Here is a 15,766-nt window from a genome sequence, read left to right as displayed (position 1 = left end):
ATTGCAAGAGTGTGAGTCCATTTTGGGACCTGAGAAGAATCACAAGGTGAGGAATCTGATTAAAGTATCCACCAGAAGGAGGGACACTGAATCCCAGTACCTTTTTCGTTCAAAATATTTTGGCAGTGTTTCTGTCATCTGAGGCTACACTGTTTTTACTGTTCCATTCATTTTCATAACTTGTGGTATTAAAAATGCAGTATTGAAGGATACCGTAATTATAAATGAACTGCTGTTACATGAAATACATTTGGAGCTTAACATTCCTGCGCCATTTTCCATTCTAGGAGGAGTTGGGCGCATTCTTGAGATCATCAGACGTGGCATTGCATCGCGTCAATCAAGCAACTGCTCTGAGAGGGTTCAGCCTGTACTGCAGACTAAGCATTCATCTTCAACATAAGGTAACACACTCAATTTAAAAGTCTCATCAATCATAAATCCTACTGTTTACACCAGTGTTGCGTTAAAATTACATTGTAGCAACTGTTTTTAGTGAGAGCGAGCTAGCTAGGTACAGGCCAGCATTGGTTCGGGGAGGAACGCCAACAGTTAAAGGTGGAGAAGTGATTGTGAAGGAGGCGGTGGTGGCGGCAGCAGCAATGGGAGGTGCTGAAGGTCCCTACGAATCACTATTAACAGAAGGCTTGTTTGATGGAGATTTGTACTCAATTTATAAATGAGTTTGTCCTTTTATTCTCCATTGACATTCCATTTGTATTTAAGAATAGTGCAATTTCTCCACCTGTTTTTTAAATAATTTGTGTAAATAGACCATTGCTGTCGAGGCTGCATTTTCAGTGTCTCATTATTAATATTTAATTGTAACCTGTAAATCGGCACCATAAATTCAGCATGAGTCAACCATTCATTCAGACCTGTCTCACATGGAAAAACATACCACCATTACAGTTTATATTCAAGAAGTCTGGCATTTACATTGTCACATTTCTGTTCTGCATGCCAGGTAGTCCTTCAATCTACTGTTCTGCATGCCAGATAGTCCTTCAATCCAAGGGGAAATAAATAGCAAACACAGTAAATTAGGAAACCGCTCCTGGCCAGAACTCACATAGTGCAAATAAGCAATCCCTATGGCAGCAGTTCTTATCCTTTTGACTACTATGGACCCCTACTGTATCATTCTTGGAATCCAGGGACCCCCACTGAGTCTTTATTGGAAGCAGTGGAGACTCAGCCCAAGCAATTTCTATGATTTGAAGCTCAAAATAATACACAAAAATGAAAAACATGTTCACATCAAACAAATGCCCAAATATTGGAGTATTTAAATTAACTCGCAATCAAATTTGTGAAGGTTTTCCAATGTCTGTTTTGCTTAACTTTTTATATATGCGTTAATTCATTTTAATGTATTTATTTTAACATTTAATTTTGTAAAACTGTTGCGGTCCTTATAGGAGGCTGCCTTAGTATATAGTGTGATCTCATTTAAGTTAAGCACCTTGCACTAATCCAGACAACCCTTACGGTGATTTTAGTGGTTTTGGACAACCTCAGAAAGCTCTCTAAGCAGCAGCTGTGGAGAGCAGCCTTCAAGCTTATTGAAAAGGAGTGTTAAGCAGCTTTTTTTTACCAGTACTAATCATGCAGTGTAGGTTAAACAAAAAAGAACCATGCAGTGTATATATAAAAAAATTCTTATTTATTACACAATACTTACCAACACAATGGTATATCTCCTACCCGGAGATATAAACACAAATACACAACAATACTTCAGTTGTAAGAGGTAAGTAAGCACAATACACAGTGGTCTCCAGAGAGAGACCAGACCCTATACTAAGAAATTGGAATGCGAACTGCGACCACAGTCAATACTTGGACCAGGAGACTCCGAAGTGCTGGGGACACAAGGAACCAAGAACCCCGCAGAGGCTGTGTACAGACTAGAAACACAGGCACACACTCAAAAGAAGTCAATGGGAAAGGTGTGTTGCAGTTTTGAAGAAGGACCCTTCCCAGTGGCCCCCTAAGAAACCTAGTGGAAGACAGAAGGTTGGAGAGTCATCTCACCCGTAGATACCCCAGAAACCAGGATACCTACATCAGGGAAGCTGGGTGCCTAGGTGTGCAGTGACGACGGAAATCGCTGTAGACCACAATGGAGGACTTCAGTAAAGCTGCCGCTGGCGAAGAGTCCAGTGGAATCCAAGGGTGGATTCTTGAAGAGAAGTACCTGCGAGCATAGGGGACAGAGTCTATGCCACTCACAGTTGACTAGGAGGCACGGAATGCCCATGCCTACTGATGTCTGAGGATGCAGTAGTGATGACGGTGATCTTGTTGATGCAGCTGTAAGGACCAGGTGACGCTGGGGAAGACCATGAGCCGTGCACGAGCTGTCCCACGTCGGACGTTAAGAACCAGGGGCTGGTGGTGTCTGGTGGGAGCACTAACTAGCCTTGGCAGCAGCAACAGGTGTGGAAAATTATAAAGGAGCAACGCTGGGCCCAGCAAGGTCCAAGGGACTTGCCCAAGAGCGGAAGAGTCAGAGCAGGCCCTAAGCAAGCAAGGAAGACCACTAAAGCAGGAGAAGACCCTCGAGAGAACCCACAGGCTAAAGGCACAGGAGTAGCAAGAGGAACTGGAGCAGCTCACTGAAGATGAAGGCCCGCGGTTCACATGATGCGGTGAGGACGAAGATCTTGGCAGGAAGAAATGCTGTAGGCTGGAGCTTCTTGTAGCCCAAAGATCTCTGCCAACAAACCTTGGGAACAGCAAGTCGATGCGGTGCACAGGGGTACGGTTCCGGAGAGGATACTGGCCTCAAAATTGCTGAGAGGTCAGGTCTCGAGGGAGTTGCAGAATCACTACCTGTTTTGCAGAGCCTTTTGAAGTCTGTGGGATGTCAGGAGCAGTACACCTGTCAGCTTTGATACTGTGCCTGCAGATGCAGGGGAGGGACTCCTTCACCCCAAGGGAGATTACTTCGAGAGTCCTTGATTCGAGACCAGGAGCAACTGGAGTCTTTTGTGATGCAGTCTTGGTTCCAGGCGAAGGTCAAGTGTCTAGATGGTCAAAGAGTGATGTGGTTTCAGGCTCAAGTCTTTTCCCACAATGAATCTGAGGACCCGCCCACAGGTAAGCCCTTGTATACCCTAAGAAAGAGGTTAGGACGACTCTGGGATCCCTCCCAGAGGAGCTGGACAGAGGGGAGGATACTCCCATTTCCTTTATCCAGTTTAACGCCAGGGCTGGAGCCAAGGGCTCACTGAACTGGCTCCAACCGGAGTATGCAAGGAGAGCACCAAAGTTGCCCTTCAAAGCAGTCTGGTGGCTTTGGCAAGCACCCCACCCCAATACACTAAGTCCTGCCAGGGAGGTGGTCACACCACAGTGATAGGAAACCTTTTGTCCCTTCCCTTGCTCGAGCTTAGCTCAGCAGCAGGAGGGAAGAATCGTGCCTGGGGTCAGCAGCAGCACTAGCTTGCTGGCAGACCCTGGAAGGGTGTTAACAGTACTGGCGGCTTCCCAGAGGAGTAACGGTAACAGTGTTGGGGTATGATTCCAACATGTTTGATACAAAACATGCCCAGGTTTAGCACAGCTAATATATAGTTAGCCATTGCCTAATGACAGATGGATGTAATAAAATGGAGGCCCGCACTTACAATGCCTGGAGAATCAACTCCGGTATTTGTAGGGGTGTTCTGCTCATGCATGGGCACCCACACACGTATAACCCAGCACCCTGCCTTCAGGATTGAAAGGCCTTACCTTAGGGGGTGACTTATAGGTTTTAAGTGTAGTGACTTCAGAAATAAGAAAACTTATATCTGTCATAAGTTGTGCTAGCAGCAGCTTACACAGGCTGCAATGGCAGGCCTGTATTTGCAGTTTGAGTGGTATCTCATGGGTGGCATAATACATGCTGCAGCCTATGGGAGGCCCCTGGTATACCCGTGCCCTGGGTACTTCAGTACCATATACTAGGGATTTACAGGGGTACACCAGTAGCCAATTGTGGAGGTACAAAAGTACTTACCAAGTAAAATTTAGGGAGGAAGCACAGTGACTGGGGTCCTGATTGGCAGTATCCCAGTCAGACTAGTCAAAAAAACATACTGACATCAGCAAAAAGTGGGGATAACCATGAAAGCCGATCCTACTTTCTTACAGTACCCCTGAAGAGACCTCATGAACCCAAAGAGGTCCCTTGCCACAGATTAAGAACCACTGCCCTAGAGCATTCCCAACCCGAATCTGACAAGAGGAGAACTGCAGCCTACTGATGACAGACTGCGACTTTAACACGCAACCGTTTACTACATGCATAGAAAAAATTCAGTAAATCAGGTTTTTTAGTACAGTGATTTAAAACCTGCAACACAACAACGGTGTTTACATCACCCATTGGAAGTTATGAATGTGTTGCAGTCCCATGTAGATATTGGGAGCATGACACAGGCAGAGTAACAGAAAACAAAAAAATTGAAATGAATTGCAACCCAATGTAAAAGTTTAAAAAAAATATTGCTGCCAGAAAGCAGATGTAAATGAGAAGCTCATAAATCTGACTATTATGATAGAGGTCTCAGTGTAGGGTTGCTTTACCAAGATGGTTAGGTTGGTGTAAGCCTTAAGACATAGGTCATTGTTAAGGTTAGGCTTAGTGATAGGTTTAGATTAAGGTTTAGGGACAGGGCCATGTTTATTACTAGGATAATAAATAAGGTAGCCCCCTTGGTAGACACACTTCTGGGCCAGGAAGCACCACACTCCAGAAGCTATGTCCTGCCATATCTGAAGTAGGCAGAAGTGGTTATGAGGCAGGAGGGAACCTGGTAGTCTGTTGACTGTCAACTAAATCCTGCCCTGAGGGCATTTTTTGAGCATAAGTAGGGCGCCGCTGGCACCCTGAACTCAGAACGCTAGAGGACTGAAAGGAGGACCAAAGAAGGACTGACTTGCTACACCGTGGAGCCAGCAAAGAATGGCTGCACCGACATTGACTGCACCTGCTGTACCTGGTGGCTAGCAAAGGAGAGGGACTGTGCCTGCTTTGTCCTGTTTGAAGAGTCTTCTCCAAAGTCTCCAAGGGTCAGAGAGCTGGTCAGTTGGCTGGCCTTCTTTTCACAACAGAGACACACAACAGCTGAGAAGCCTGCTGGGGCAAGTTGGTGGCACTGAATCTTAAACCCGCTGCCAGCCGCCTGTGTGCAGCTCCAGGGTCAACGCACAAAATGCTGAGCCCGGGAGTGTCGTCAGAGTGCAGCTAGGGCCCCCAGAGGATGAGTCATGGACCCAGGAAGGATTGGTCTGGGACCGCGACAGGACTTCTGCCAGCACCAAGAGGACTTTGAGGGACAGCAACCCTGTGAGCAGGAGCCTCTTCATGAAATGGAGAGTAGTACCAGCAAGAACTCCGTCGACCGCATCGCATTCACAGCATCCTTTGAAACTCTAAGTGACCCTAATACAGCTAGTCTAAACTTTGTGCTGAAAAAGTTAATAAGTGTCAAATTTGTTGAATTTGTTATTATTTGTTTGTGGTTGAATAAAAATACCTTGATTTACTATGCCTTGTAAATTCTATATCTTGGGAACCCTCTGGTGGATCTTACAGACTGCAGTTTGAAGATTTTTCTGTAATGCTGTTATCTAGGTTTCACTGTTACAAGGTAAAAGTAAAACTAAAACTAGGCAGCCTTGATATTTGACTGCCCTGACTTTTGGCTGCAGCAGTAGCAGGCTCCTAAGAAATACTTTGGGCCCCTGTGCTTCTTTTACATCCTAACTTTTTTTGTCCAGGGTATGTTGTACTTTTTGCTGCGCCCTCACCACCCTTACCTTTGCTCCACTCGTTTTAGTTGCATTTTCTAAATGGGGCAAACTCTGCCAGAAGGTATTGAAGCTTTTTACGTGAGCACCAGTTACATTTTGCTAGGCCACAATCATTTGATTGTTAGGCTTTGGGACATGAAGTGATTTGCCCACAATCGCAGGATGTTGAGCCTGCGCCAAGACTCGAACCACAGTAGGCAGCTCTGCTTGTTGCAGAACACGTGTGCTGGTCGGTGTGCTGTGCAGTCTACGGGAAGGGATGTGGTGCATTTCAGTCCACCAGCGACGTGTATTGCACTGCAATGGCCTTACTTGTTTTTGTACTTAAGTTCATTGATACTGGGATGGTTTAACTAGTACATGTTGTTGCCAGATTTATAGTCCTTTAATTACCTACCGCGGAAGGGTGTAAGGATTCAGTGTGCCTTACCAGGGTTAGACCCCCATAACCACCTTTTGTCAGGGGATCAATCAACTCACTGAGCCATCCCCTGGAGCATACTTTTTACCTATGCTTTCGCTCATTAATGGAACTTTAAACCAAAATCAAACTGTCTATATAACAGGAACCGAATAAAATCCTAAACTATCTCAAACGGTTTCAAATAACTATAATTTTTCCCTATGTACTTGTCATTGATCATATAGCTCTCTTGAGTGACATAGGGGGGCATGTTAGCACTAGAAAATGTACATAGACAAATGAAATAATAACGTCTTTTGTTAACTTGATAATACCCAACACAATATACCGGTGGCCTTCTGCCTTGTGTGCACTTTAACAAATGACTGCCATAGATGTAATTGTGATTGCATTTAATGCACAATGGATGCTTTTTGGCTTCTGAGGCTGGAATGCTCAGCGAGCGGACACAGCTCTCTTCCCATTTCAGCTAAAAGATCGTGGGGTGAAATCCCATAGATGGGATGGCTGAATGAAAGCTGCGCAGACTTTCTTGACACGTGTATTACCGTAGAGACGTAATTTAAGGCGTACCCACTTTACAGAGATGTTTCCTATGTTTTGGGCACCTATGAACTCTGCGCATGTCTTAAATCTACCGAACCAAGCGGTATCCTCTTATCCAATACATGTTAAGGTTATGGCTCATGAGAATAAGGCAGTTGTAGAATAGAGTGTAAAAGAATAACGTGGCTTTTTCTCATTTTCTGTTGACGATGACCCAAACAAAGACACGTCTTTCAGAGCCGTCCCGACATCCATACTTAGATGCTCGGTGTCCTGGGACTGACAGGCAGCTCCCCCAATAATGAGCATTGGCAAAGCCATTAGGTTTTGCATATGCAAAATGTATTGGCTTTATCACCGTTTTTTTTGGACATTTTGCACAGCAGTTGACCTTCTGTGCAGCGTGGCCTAAAGTATAAAAAAAAACAACAAAACCCCCCCAGATATGGCGCAATATTAAGCCATGCTCCACAAAATCCCAACTGCCTTGCAACATGTAAAAGAAACATTTGACAAAGCCAATAGATTTTGCATAGGCGAATCCTAGAGATCCCAAATGGTAGAGAGGGGCCACCCTAGTGTCCCTGGGTTTAGAGAACATTTACCCTTTAGCTCACTGGCCTCCAAGTATGGAGAAATACCAACAGTGGCCAAACATCAGTGGGGGTGAATGTGAAGGCTCTGAGGGATACAGGTGCCAGTGACACTGTGGTCATGGCCAAGCTGGTGTTTCCCAGACCATCCTACCAAAGTAGGTGCACAAAGGTCATCCCTGACAATGTCACAAAGTCACACCATGTGGCTGTGGTTGACTTTCAGTGGAGAGGAGTAATTGGCCCAAAAAGGTAGATGTGTCCCCAGCTATCCCTGTAGATTGGAGAAGCCGCCTTTGAAGGGCAAGTGGGTAACACTTGGGAGAGGGCTGCTCCATTGTTCGTGCAAATAGGCTGGCATGTGCGACAGGAGAGTGGAAACCAGTTGCCTACCAAGTTTTCCAGGAGCATGTAGCCTCTGGGATGGGCTAGGGAGCTCAACACGCTGGGACAGAGGTCCTGCCATACTGGAAGTGGGCAGAATGGTGCATCCTGGGATGCCCTGATGCCACACTTTGCAGGAAGTGGTCATCATATGGGAGGGAACCTGGTACCATATGGAGTACTAACCGCATCCTGCCCTGAGGTCATTTTCTGAGCATAAGTATGGCACCTCAAAGTCTGATCTCAGCTGGACTGGAATGAGGACCGAAGGACTGCTCTGCTTAACTGCGGAACCAGCAAAGAGGCTGGCATGGACTGCACCTGCTGAACCTGGTGGCTAGCAAAGGAGAGGGACTGTGCCTGGTAGCCCAGTATCTTTAACCCGCTGCCAGGCAGCACCAGGGACCAAGGCCCAAAACTCAAAGTTGTATCTGAGTTCGCTGAGCCTAGGAGTGCTGTCGGAGTGCAGCTTGGACCCCCAAAGGACGAGTTATCGACCCAGGAAGGATAGGTCTGTGACCACGATTCTAGGCGACCTGTAGTCAAGCGGCAACTGGACTTCTGCTAGCACTGAGAGGACTTGGGAGGGAAGCCGACCCTGTGACCAGGACAGACTCATCCTGTTCGTGGACCACGAGTAGTCGCAGCGAAACCCCCGTCGACCCCATTGCATCCACAGCATTATTTAAGCATCTTCAGCATCATTTAAGCATCTTCAGCATCCTACATCCCTCGCGTCAGAACCATTTCCATAGGAAAACCCTGCAATGGATAAAAGTGTCTGGAAAGGTTCATCTATTGAGGTAATTGTTTTAGGACCTTGCTGGTCCTTCTAACTGGCTTACTACTTGAGTTGGTCACCTAAAGTGACTGCATTGGAGCTTGCTGAAACCTTTTGCTGAAAACGTTTCCAAGTGTCAAATGTATTGAATTTGCCTATGCTTGTTCACGGTTAAATGGAAATACCTCTAGTTACTGTGCCTTGTAAATCCTATATACCTGGAACCCTCTGTTGGATCTTTTTCGTTGTGGTGTCTTAAAATACAGTGTTTATAAATTGGTGTCAGAATTCTTTGGTATCTTGTCGATTTCTTCCACAGTTGTTTGGGTGCTGTTTAAATGCTTTACACTTTTTCATTTGTTTAAGCCTTGTTGCTCAGAGCCATAGCTACCCAGAGTTGAGCTGAGGGTTTTACAACCGAAACCTCAGGGTACTAAAGGGGTTGATAAGTGTAATACACGGTGAGGTCACACAACCACTCCATATAATACACCCCATTTCCTCATAAAGGCTAAGCCTTATTACTGGACCTGTTCATGTAAACATTTGTATGAATGTCCTCTGTGCTCATGGTTTCAATGCTCTTGCCTTTTTTTTTATAAACAATTTTATTAATTTTTAGACATGGTGAAAGAACAAATGCTTGCAAGAAAGCACAGTACAACAGGAGCAAGAAGTCCCATTCAGTTAGACGGTTAGTCCTGGTCATAAAGTCCTGTGTAATACAGACAGTTAAGCAGGCAAAACCAGTTTAAGCCACGAGACCCAACCATTTGCCCCACACCCTGCAATATTTCTTCAGACATCCCTGTGCTTCATACATGGGTTTCTCCTGTGTGGCACACCAATCCACCCCCTCCCGCCACTTTTTGAGGCTAGGCGGAGTAGGACATTTCCAGTGAGCGGATATGTACCGCTTTGCTACAATCATTGCTGCGGTAAAAAACAATTTCTCATTTCTGGACCCATTTAGCCCATCTGTGATCCCGCGGAGTGTGTGCAGTGGGTCATGGGGAACTTCCCAAACCAGTACTTCTGTGAGTTTCTCTTCTATACCCCCTCCAGAATCGTGCCAGTTGGGGACACACCCAGACCATGTGGAAGAAATCCCCCTGGTCTATGCCGCAGCGCGTACAGGAGGCGGTTGGATATAGGCCTGCCCTAGGAAAGTGTGTAGGGGTTAAATAAGCAGCGTGTAAGTAATACTCAATGCTCTTGTCTAAAGGATCATCTTGCTCTATTTTCTACTCTTGAACATCAAAGAAAATAGCATAATGGGAAGCTGTTATCCTAGTTGTCCTTCTTAGTATTTTTTTATTTATTAATAAATATCTCAACCTTCTTCTTGTAAAACCTTGATAATAAAAAATAACTTGTGTCTTTGTATTCCAGTAAATCACGAAAAAGTGATCTTGCTTGCTGACCAAATAAGACTTAAGGGACACACGTATCCTTAAAAAGTATGGATTGAATTTTCCTATATGGCACATTGTACCTACTTTTTCTTTCTTTCAAAAGTGTTATAACACTTAAAATGTTAGTTTTAAGAGGGTCTCCATACATGAGTTTAGATATTCTACTGTTTGCAAATTCAAAGAAAGTACCAACAAGAGAGAACTAGAATCGAACTTTGCCTAGCTTAGTAACAGTAAGTTTCAATTCTATTAAGGACACGGAGGCGAGGATTATGCTTTTCCTTCTTCACTGTTTATTACCATACAAAACAACAGCAGCACAGAAAAGCACCAAAACTCAATGCTATCATCCCGCAACACAGGGAGAGCATTAACTAGTAAAAATGTGTATACAACACTGTTTGAACAAACTACATATCCCATCAGTCCATGAGAATAACACCACATTAGTCCTTTCATAGTGTCCATGACGTGAATAAAGTGCGTCCATCTTGTGCCATCTTCCTCTTTCTTTGAGTGAGTCCCGCCGACATCTTACTGGTCCTCTTTCGAACCGTCATTGCCTAACGGAAGAGACACAACAGCGTAAGCGTCGTAAGAGCGACCTACACCTAGGACACAATTCACAGCAAAAATGCAATATAATTCGAACAAGAACATAATCCCATTTGCAGAAACTAAACCTGATTACTTACTGCCATACAGGTGGGATCTCCATCGAGATTGGGAGGGATAATCCTCGCCTCCGTGTCCTTAATAGAATTGAAACTTACCGTTACTAAGCTAGGCAAATTTCAATTCTATGTCCGGACCGGAGGCTTCAGATTATGCTAGTTCAAAGCTTACTTACCACCAAATGGGCAATATCCACCACCGGTTTGAATTAAAACCTCTTATAAGTGGAATCCGAGGACCAATCCGCCGCACGCATCAGGTCCTCCGAACAGGCTTCCAGCGAGAAAGCTTTTGAGGCCATGGCCCCTCTAGCCGAGTGAGCACCAAAAAGCTTAGTGTCAATGCCTGTTTCCTGCAGGACCCTGCGCATCCACTTGGCAATAGTGGGGAGGATACTGTCTTGTGTAGCCTCCGTAAGGCAATGAGCAATTGTCTGTCGCCCGGAGGACGAATCTCTGTAGTTATTTCTTTGTATGTCTTAAAGCATTGCACCACACAGAGCTTGGGAATGTCCGTAAACGCTGGATAAGAGATAGTTCTCGACGCCGACTTAGTGCGCCGTCCCACCGTAAAGGTAACCCCTCCCGGGGAAAAAATTCTCGCAGAAATGTCTAAAGCTTGCACATCCGAGACCCTACGGCAAGACACCAAACATAGGAGCATGGCTAGTTTGGCAGACTGCTCTTTCAGAGACAGGTATTTGTTAGGCTGCCATGACAGAAAAAGATTCAGAACCACATTGACGTCCCACAGGACTGAATAGCGCAGTTCTGGGGCCAATGAAAGCCTAATGCCCCGCAGTAGCTTGCATACCATAGGATGTTCACCAACCGGGACTCCCTCAATTGGCTGGTGCGCGGCCGAAATCGCCGAGCGCATAGCGTTAATTGTGCGAGACACCAAGCCATCTGACGCCAGCTCCGCCAAGAAGTTCAAGATGTGAACGACTCCTGCGACCAGGGGATCCAGGTCTTGTCGAAGACACCAATGCACCCACCTGGTCCAAGCGGACCGATACGTCTTCGTGGTACTGTCCTCCCAAGCCTTTGATAGCAGGTCTTCAGCTGACTTCGAAAGGCCTGGGAGCGACCACCGTCGCCGGAAAGCCGCCATACCATGAGGCGGAGAGAATTCTGTACTATGAGTTGGTGCGGGTTCCCGTCCGGATTGAGAACAAGATGAGGAAGCCGGGGGAGTAGGATTGGAAAATCCCAAGAAAGTTCTAGAAGAACTGGAAACCAAATTTGGGACCTCCACACAGGCGTCGCCACTACAAATTCCGCACTCTGGCGGGGAAGCTGGGCCGTCACCTGCAACACCATCGAAAAAGGAGGGAACGCGTACGCCTTCTCCTGACTCCAATCTTGGAGAAAAGCATCCGTGGCTTCCGCCAGAGGGTCCGGCCTCCAGCTGAAGAAGCGCGGGAGCTGGTAATCCAATCGGGACGCAAACAGGTCCACCGAGAACGGGCCCCACTAGCCGTTTAGCCAATGAAACACCTGAACGTCCAGTTTCCACAGGCTCGAGTCCCGCAGATGTCTTGAGTGCCAATCCGCTACCTGATTGGCTCATCCCGGTAAGTACTCCTCTGTGACTGAGACATGATGGGCCAGACAATAGTCCCAAAATTCCTTCGCCAGGTCCGGGCGCCCCAGCCTGACCTGCTGGTGTCGGACTCTATGACCAAGTCCCGGGTCGACCCGAAGATTGCCCGGCCATTCCAGGCCTCCATGTGGGTAAGCCACCAAGACATCTCCCCTTTCACCTCCTCCGAGAGGGGAACCAAGTGGTCAAACCCCTCCGCGGGTTATGCGCTTTTAGGCGCTGCAGAGCTCGATAATGGAGGGGCCCCGGAAATATTGCCTGAATGGAGGAAGAGAGCAGTCCCACAACTCTGGCAATCTGACGCAGGGAGGTATGAGATTTGGAAATAGTCTGCCTCAGGACATGCCGAATTGTGGCCACCTTTATAGATGGAAGGCTCAGGGAGGCTCGTAGGGAGTCCACGACAAACCCCAGGAAGACTATGCTCTGAGATGGGGAAAAAACTGTTTTGTCTTTGTTGATGATGAAGCCCAGGCCTTGCAACAATGAGACCGTCTGCTGAAGCTGTACACACAGCTTCGTGGGGCACTGGCTCATCAAAAGGATGTCGTCCAGATAGACGATCATCCGGACACCCTGGCTCCGCAGGACTTCCACCGCCGGGTGCACCAGCTTGGTGAAGCACCAAGGGGCCGAAGAAAGTCCGAATGGAAGGGATGTAAATTCGAAAACCTGATCCCTCCAGAGAAACTGAAGAAAACGACGGTGCGGAGGGTGAATGGGTACCACCAGATACGCGTCCTTGAGGTCCTGGCGTGCCATCCAATCGTTTGGGTGCAAAACAGCCCGAAGATGATGGATTCTTTCCATCTTGAAATGATGGTAGACCAACCACCGATGAATTCCTTTAGATTGATCACGGGGCGTTTGCCCCCATCCGCTTTTTCTATTAGGAAAAGATTGCTGAGGAACCCGGAGGGTTGTCGAGTTGATCGACAAATGGCTCCTTTGCGGAGAAGCTATGAGACCTCTTCATCGATCAACTGAGCGTTGGGCTGGGAAAACACTATCGGGCGCGGGGGCCTCACTTGGTTGGGCTGGTCATAAAACTCTATGTGGAACCCGGGCACGGTTTGAAGTACCCATGCGTCTGCCGTAATTGCCGCCCAAGCCCCCGGAAAAGCCGCTAGCTGTCCGCCAATTCGAACTTGGTCTGCAGAAATCACACTCACCATTGGAGTTACTGCCGCCGGGGTTGTTCTTGAAGCCGCCTCGCCCTCTGAAGCGTTGGCCTCTGATAGGATAAAAGTTTGCGTAATTGGCCGAGGTATTGTGTTGTCCCCTGCCGGAGCCTTGCCCTTTGTTGGCAACATTTTGTCCGCCACGGCCGGTCGCCTGGCCCCTACCGCGACCGGCCCCTCGGGAAAAACGTTGTTAGAACACCCTTTTTATACTGGATTGGGCCTTATCCAGGCAAGTAAATGTAGAGACGAATTTGCCTAATTCTTTAATGAAAGGATCTCCGAAGAGACCCCCTTGAGCCACTGCACCTGCATCAGAAGAGGCCAAATCACCTAGCTTAGGGTCCAACATCATCAGCAATGAGCGTTGACGTTCCATCGAGAGGGTGCAATTGGCGTTTCCTAGGAAGATGACCACCCTCTGCGCCCAATTCGAAAGGACGTTTGGGGAGATGGCGGCACCTGTTATTTTCGCCTCCTCCGCCATGTCCAGAATCTTCATGATGGGGCCTATCGCATCCAGCAACTTGTCCAGGACCGGTCAATACCCTTGCGGGGATCTTTTACAAACTTAGCCATGAGCGTGGGCATCTTCCTATCCAACTCCGGCGTTAAGGCGACCTTCCCCTCCAGAGTGGGGCGTGGACACACCCCCCGCAGACAGCTTCTCGCTTTCTTCTCCAAGTGCTTGCGGAGGCGACCCGCCACGAACTTCGCCACCTTGTCCCCAGGCGCCCCAAGCAGCCGAACGTGGATGAATTATTTCATCCGGGTCCAGCGTACCTGAGCTAACCTGTGGTAACTCTGCGGCGGAGCCGGACTGACGCAAAGAACGCACTGACTCCTCATCAGTGTCTGCTCGGGATATCCCCCCACCCCCAGGGAGGAAGGGGCTGTCCCCATGGACGCCGAAGGTTCCGAAGCCGGTAGTGGCGCCGGGGTGGTACTGGTTGCCTTAGCCAAAAAAGCGTAGCGTAGACGCTCAAAGGCATCTCTGTCCACACCCTGCGCCCCTAGAGGACCTGTCTCCCTACAAGGCTTCTTAGGAGGGGGGGGGGGGCCTCCGAATCGGAGGCGGTGCTCACCGGGGCACCTAACTGGGCCTGCGTGCACTTAGCGTATTCCTCAACTATGCGGGCGGACAGGCGGTCCTCCATGGGGCCCACTATCTATGTCACACAGCGATAGATAGAGCTGTTCACCGCATTGAAAAACTCATCATCATCTAAATACTGATGAGATTCTTCTTCCTCCTCATAATAGCCCTCCGCCATGTCTAGGTACTCCTGCAGGCAAATGAACCAATACAACTAAGGGCAACAACTAATGCAGCTAAGGGCCCTTCTGAAAGGAACACCCCCTGTATAACGATGTGGGCAGGCCTGAGGCCAACAACAGCTTTTGGGGCCTGGTGGAACCAGGGAAACAATGGGGCAGCACCAGCCTCCCAGCGCGCCGACCCGCCCTAGAAGAACGGGTCGTGTCTGCCTCCCTGCGCACTGAAACTGACAAGCAGGCAAACGCTCCTGTTTCGGTATGTAAAAGTGCTAAATTTCGCCCGCAGGTGGCAACGCGGTGTCCCCGCGATACAGACCCTTCACGGGCGTCAAGTAATAGGGGTTAAATACAGACCCCAGCTCGGGGCGTAAAGGTTGAGGCGGCGGGAGGCTCCGACACGGACTTTCTCCTCAGCGCGGTTCCCGTATGTGAGAGGAACCGCACCGAGGAGCTAGAGACGGAAGGGCTCCCTCTAGCGGTAACAATGGGCAATCGCGTAAGAGACGACAAGCGTCTCCGCGATCAATGGGGCTCTGTAAAGCAAAATACCAACAAGGAAAACTATATCAGTGCAGAGAGCCCCCAAAATACCATTAAGGCATCAAACGACCCCAAATATATGCGCAACAAACACAAACTCTGTCAAAGACTACATCAGTGAGAGAGAATAGAAAAAAGGCACTTAACTGGCTGCGAAGCAACGAAGAAACAGGAAGATGGCACAAGATGGACGCCCTTTCTTCACGTCATGGACACTATGAAAGGACTAATGTGGTGTTATTCTCATGGACTGATGGGATATGTAGTTTGTTCAAACAGTGTTGTATACAAATTTTTTCTAGTTAATGCTCTCCCTGTGTTGCGGGATGATAGCATTGAGTTTTGGTGCTTTTCTGTGCTGCTGTGGTTTTGTATGGTAATAAACAGTGAAGAAGAAAAAGCATAATCTGAAGCCTCCGTTCCGGACATAGAATTACAAAGTTTTCCATCCTTGCTTAAAGTGTGGAAAACATGGCCCTCCAAGAATAGTTATAAAAATATTTCACATATTTCTATTTGTCTCATTGATTTCTTCT

At 47.6% G+C, this 15,766-nt stretch overlaps 1 protein-coding gene across 1 annotated transcript in view; it reads left to right on the top strand.

Moving 5' to 3' along the window:
- NCAPG2 (non-SMC condensin II complex subunit G2) overlaps positions 1–15,766 on the top strand; it is a 431,039-nt gene that overhangs the window by 252,638 nt on the left and 162,635 nt on the right. Inside the window, exon 20 of the mRNA XM_086941500.1 lies at positions 288–404. Within this exon, the coding sequence (XP_086797626.1) occupies positions 288–404 (117 nt within the window). The remainder of the gene's footprint in view (positions 1–287; positions 405–15,766) is intronic.

This window comes from Lissotriton vulgaris, chromosome 10, assembly GCF_964263255.1.
Source record: "Lissotriton vulgaris chromosome 10, aLisVul1.2, whole genome shotgun sequence".
In the NCBI taxonomy this organism is placed as follows: Eukaryota; Metazoa; Chordata; class Amphibia; order Caudata; family Salamandridae; genus Lissotriton; species Lissotriton vulgaris.
Note: the sequence above shows the minus strand (reverse complement) of the source record. Positions and strands in the feature narration are given on the sequence as shown.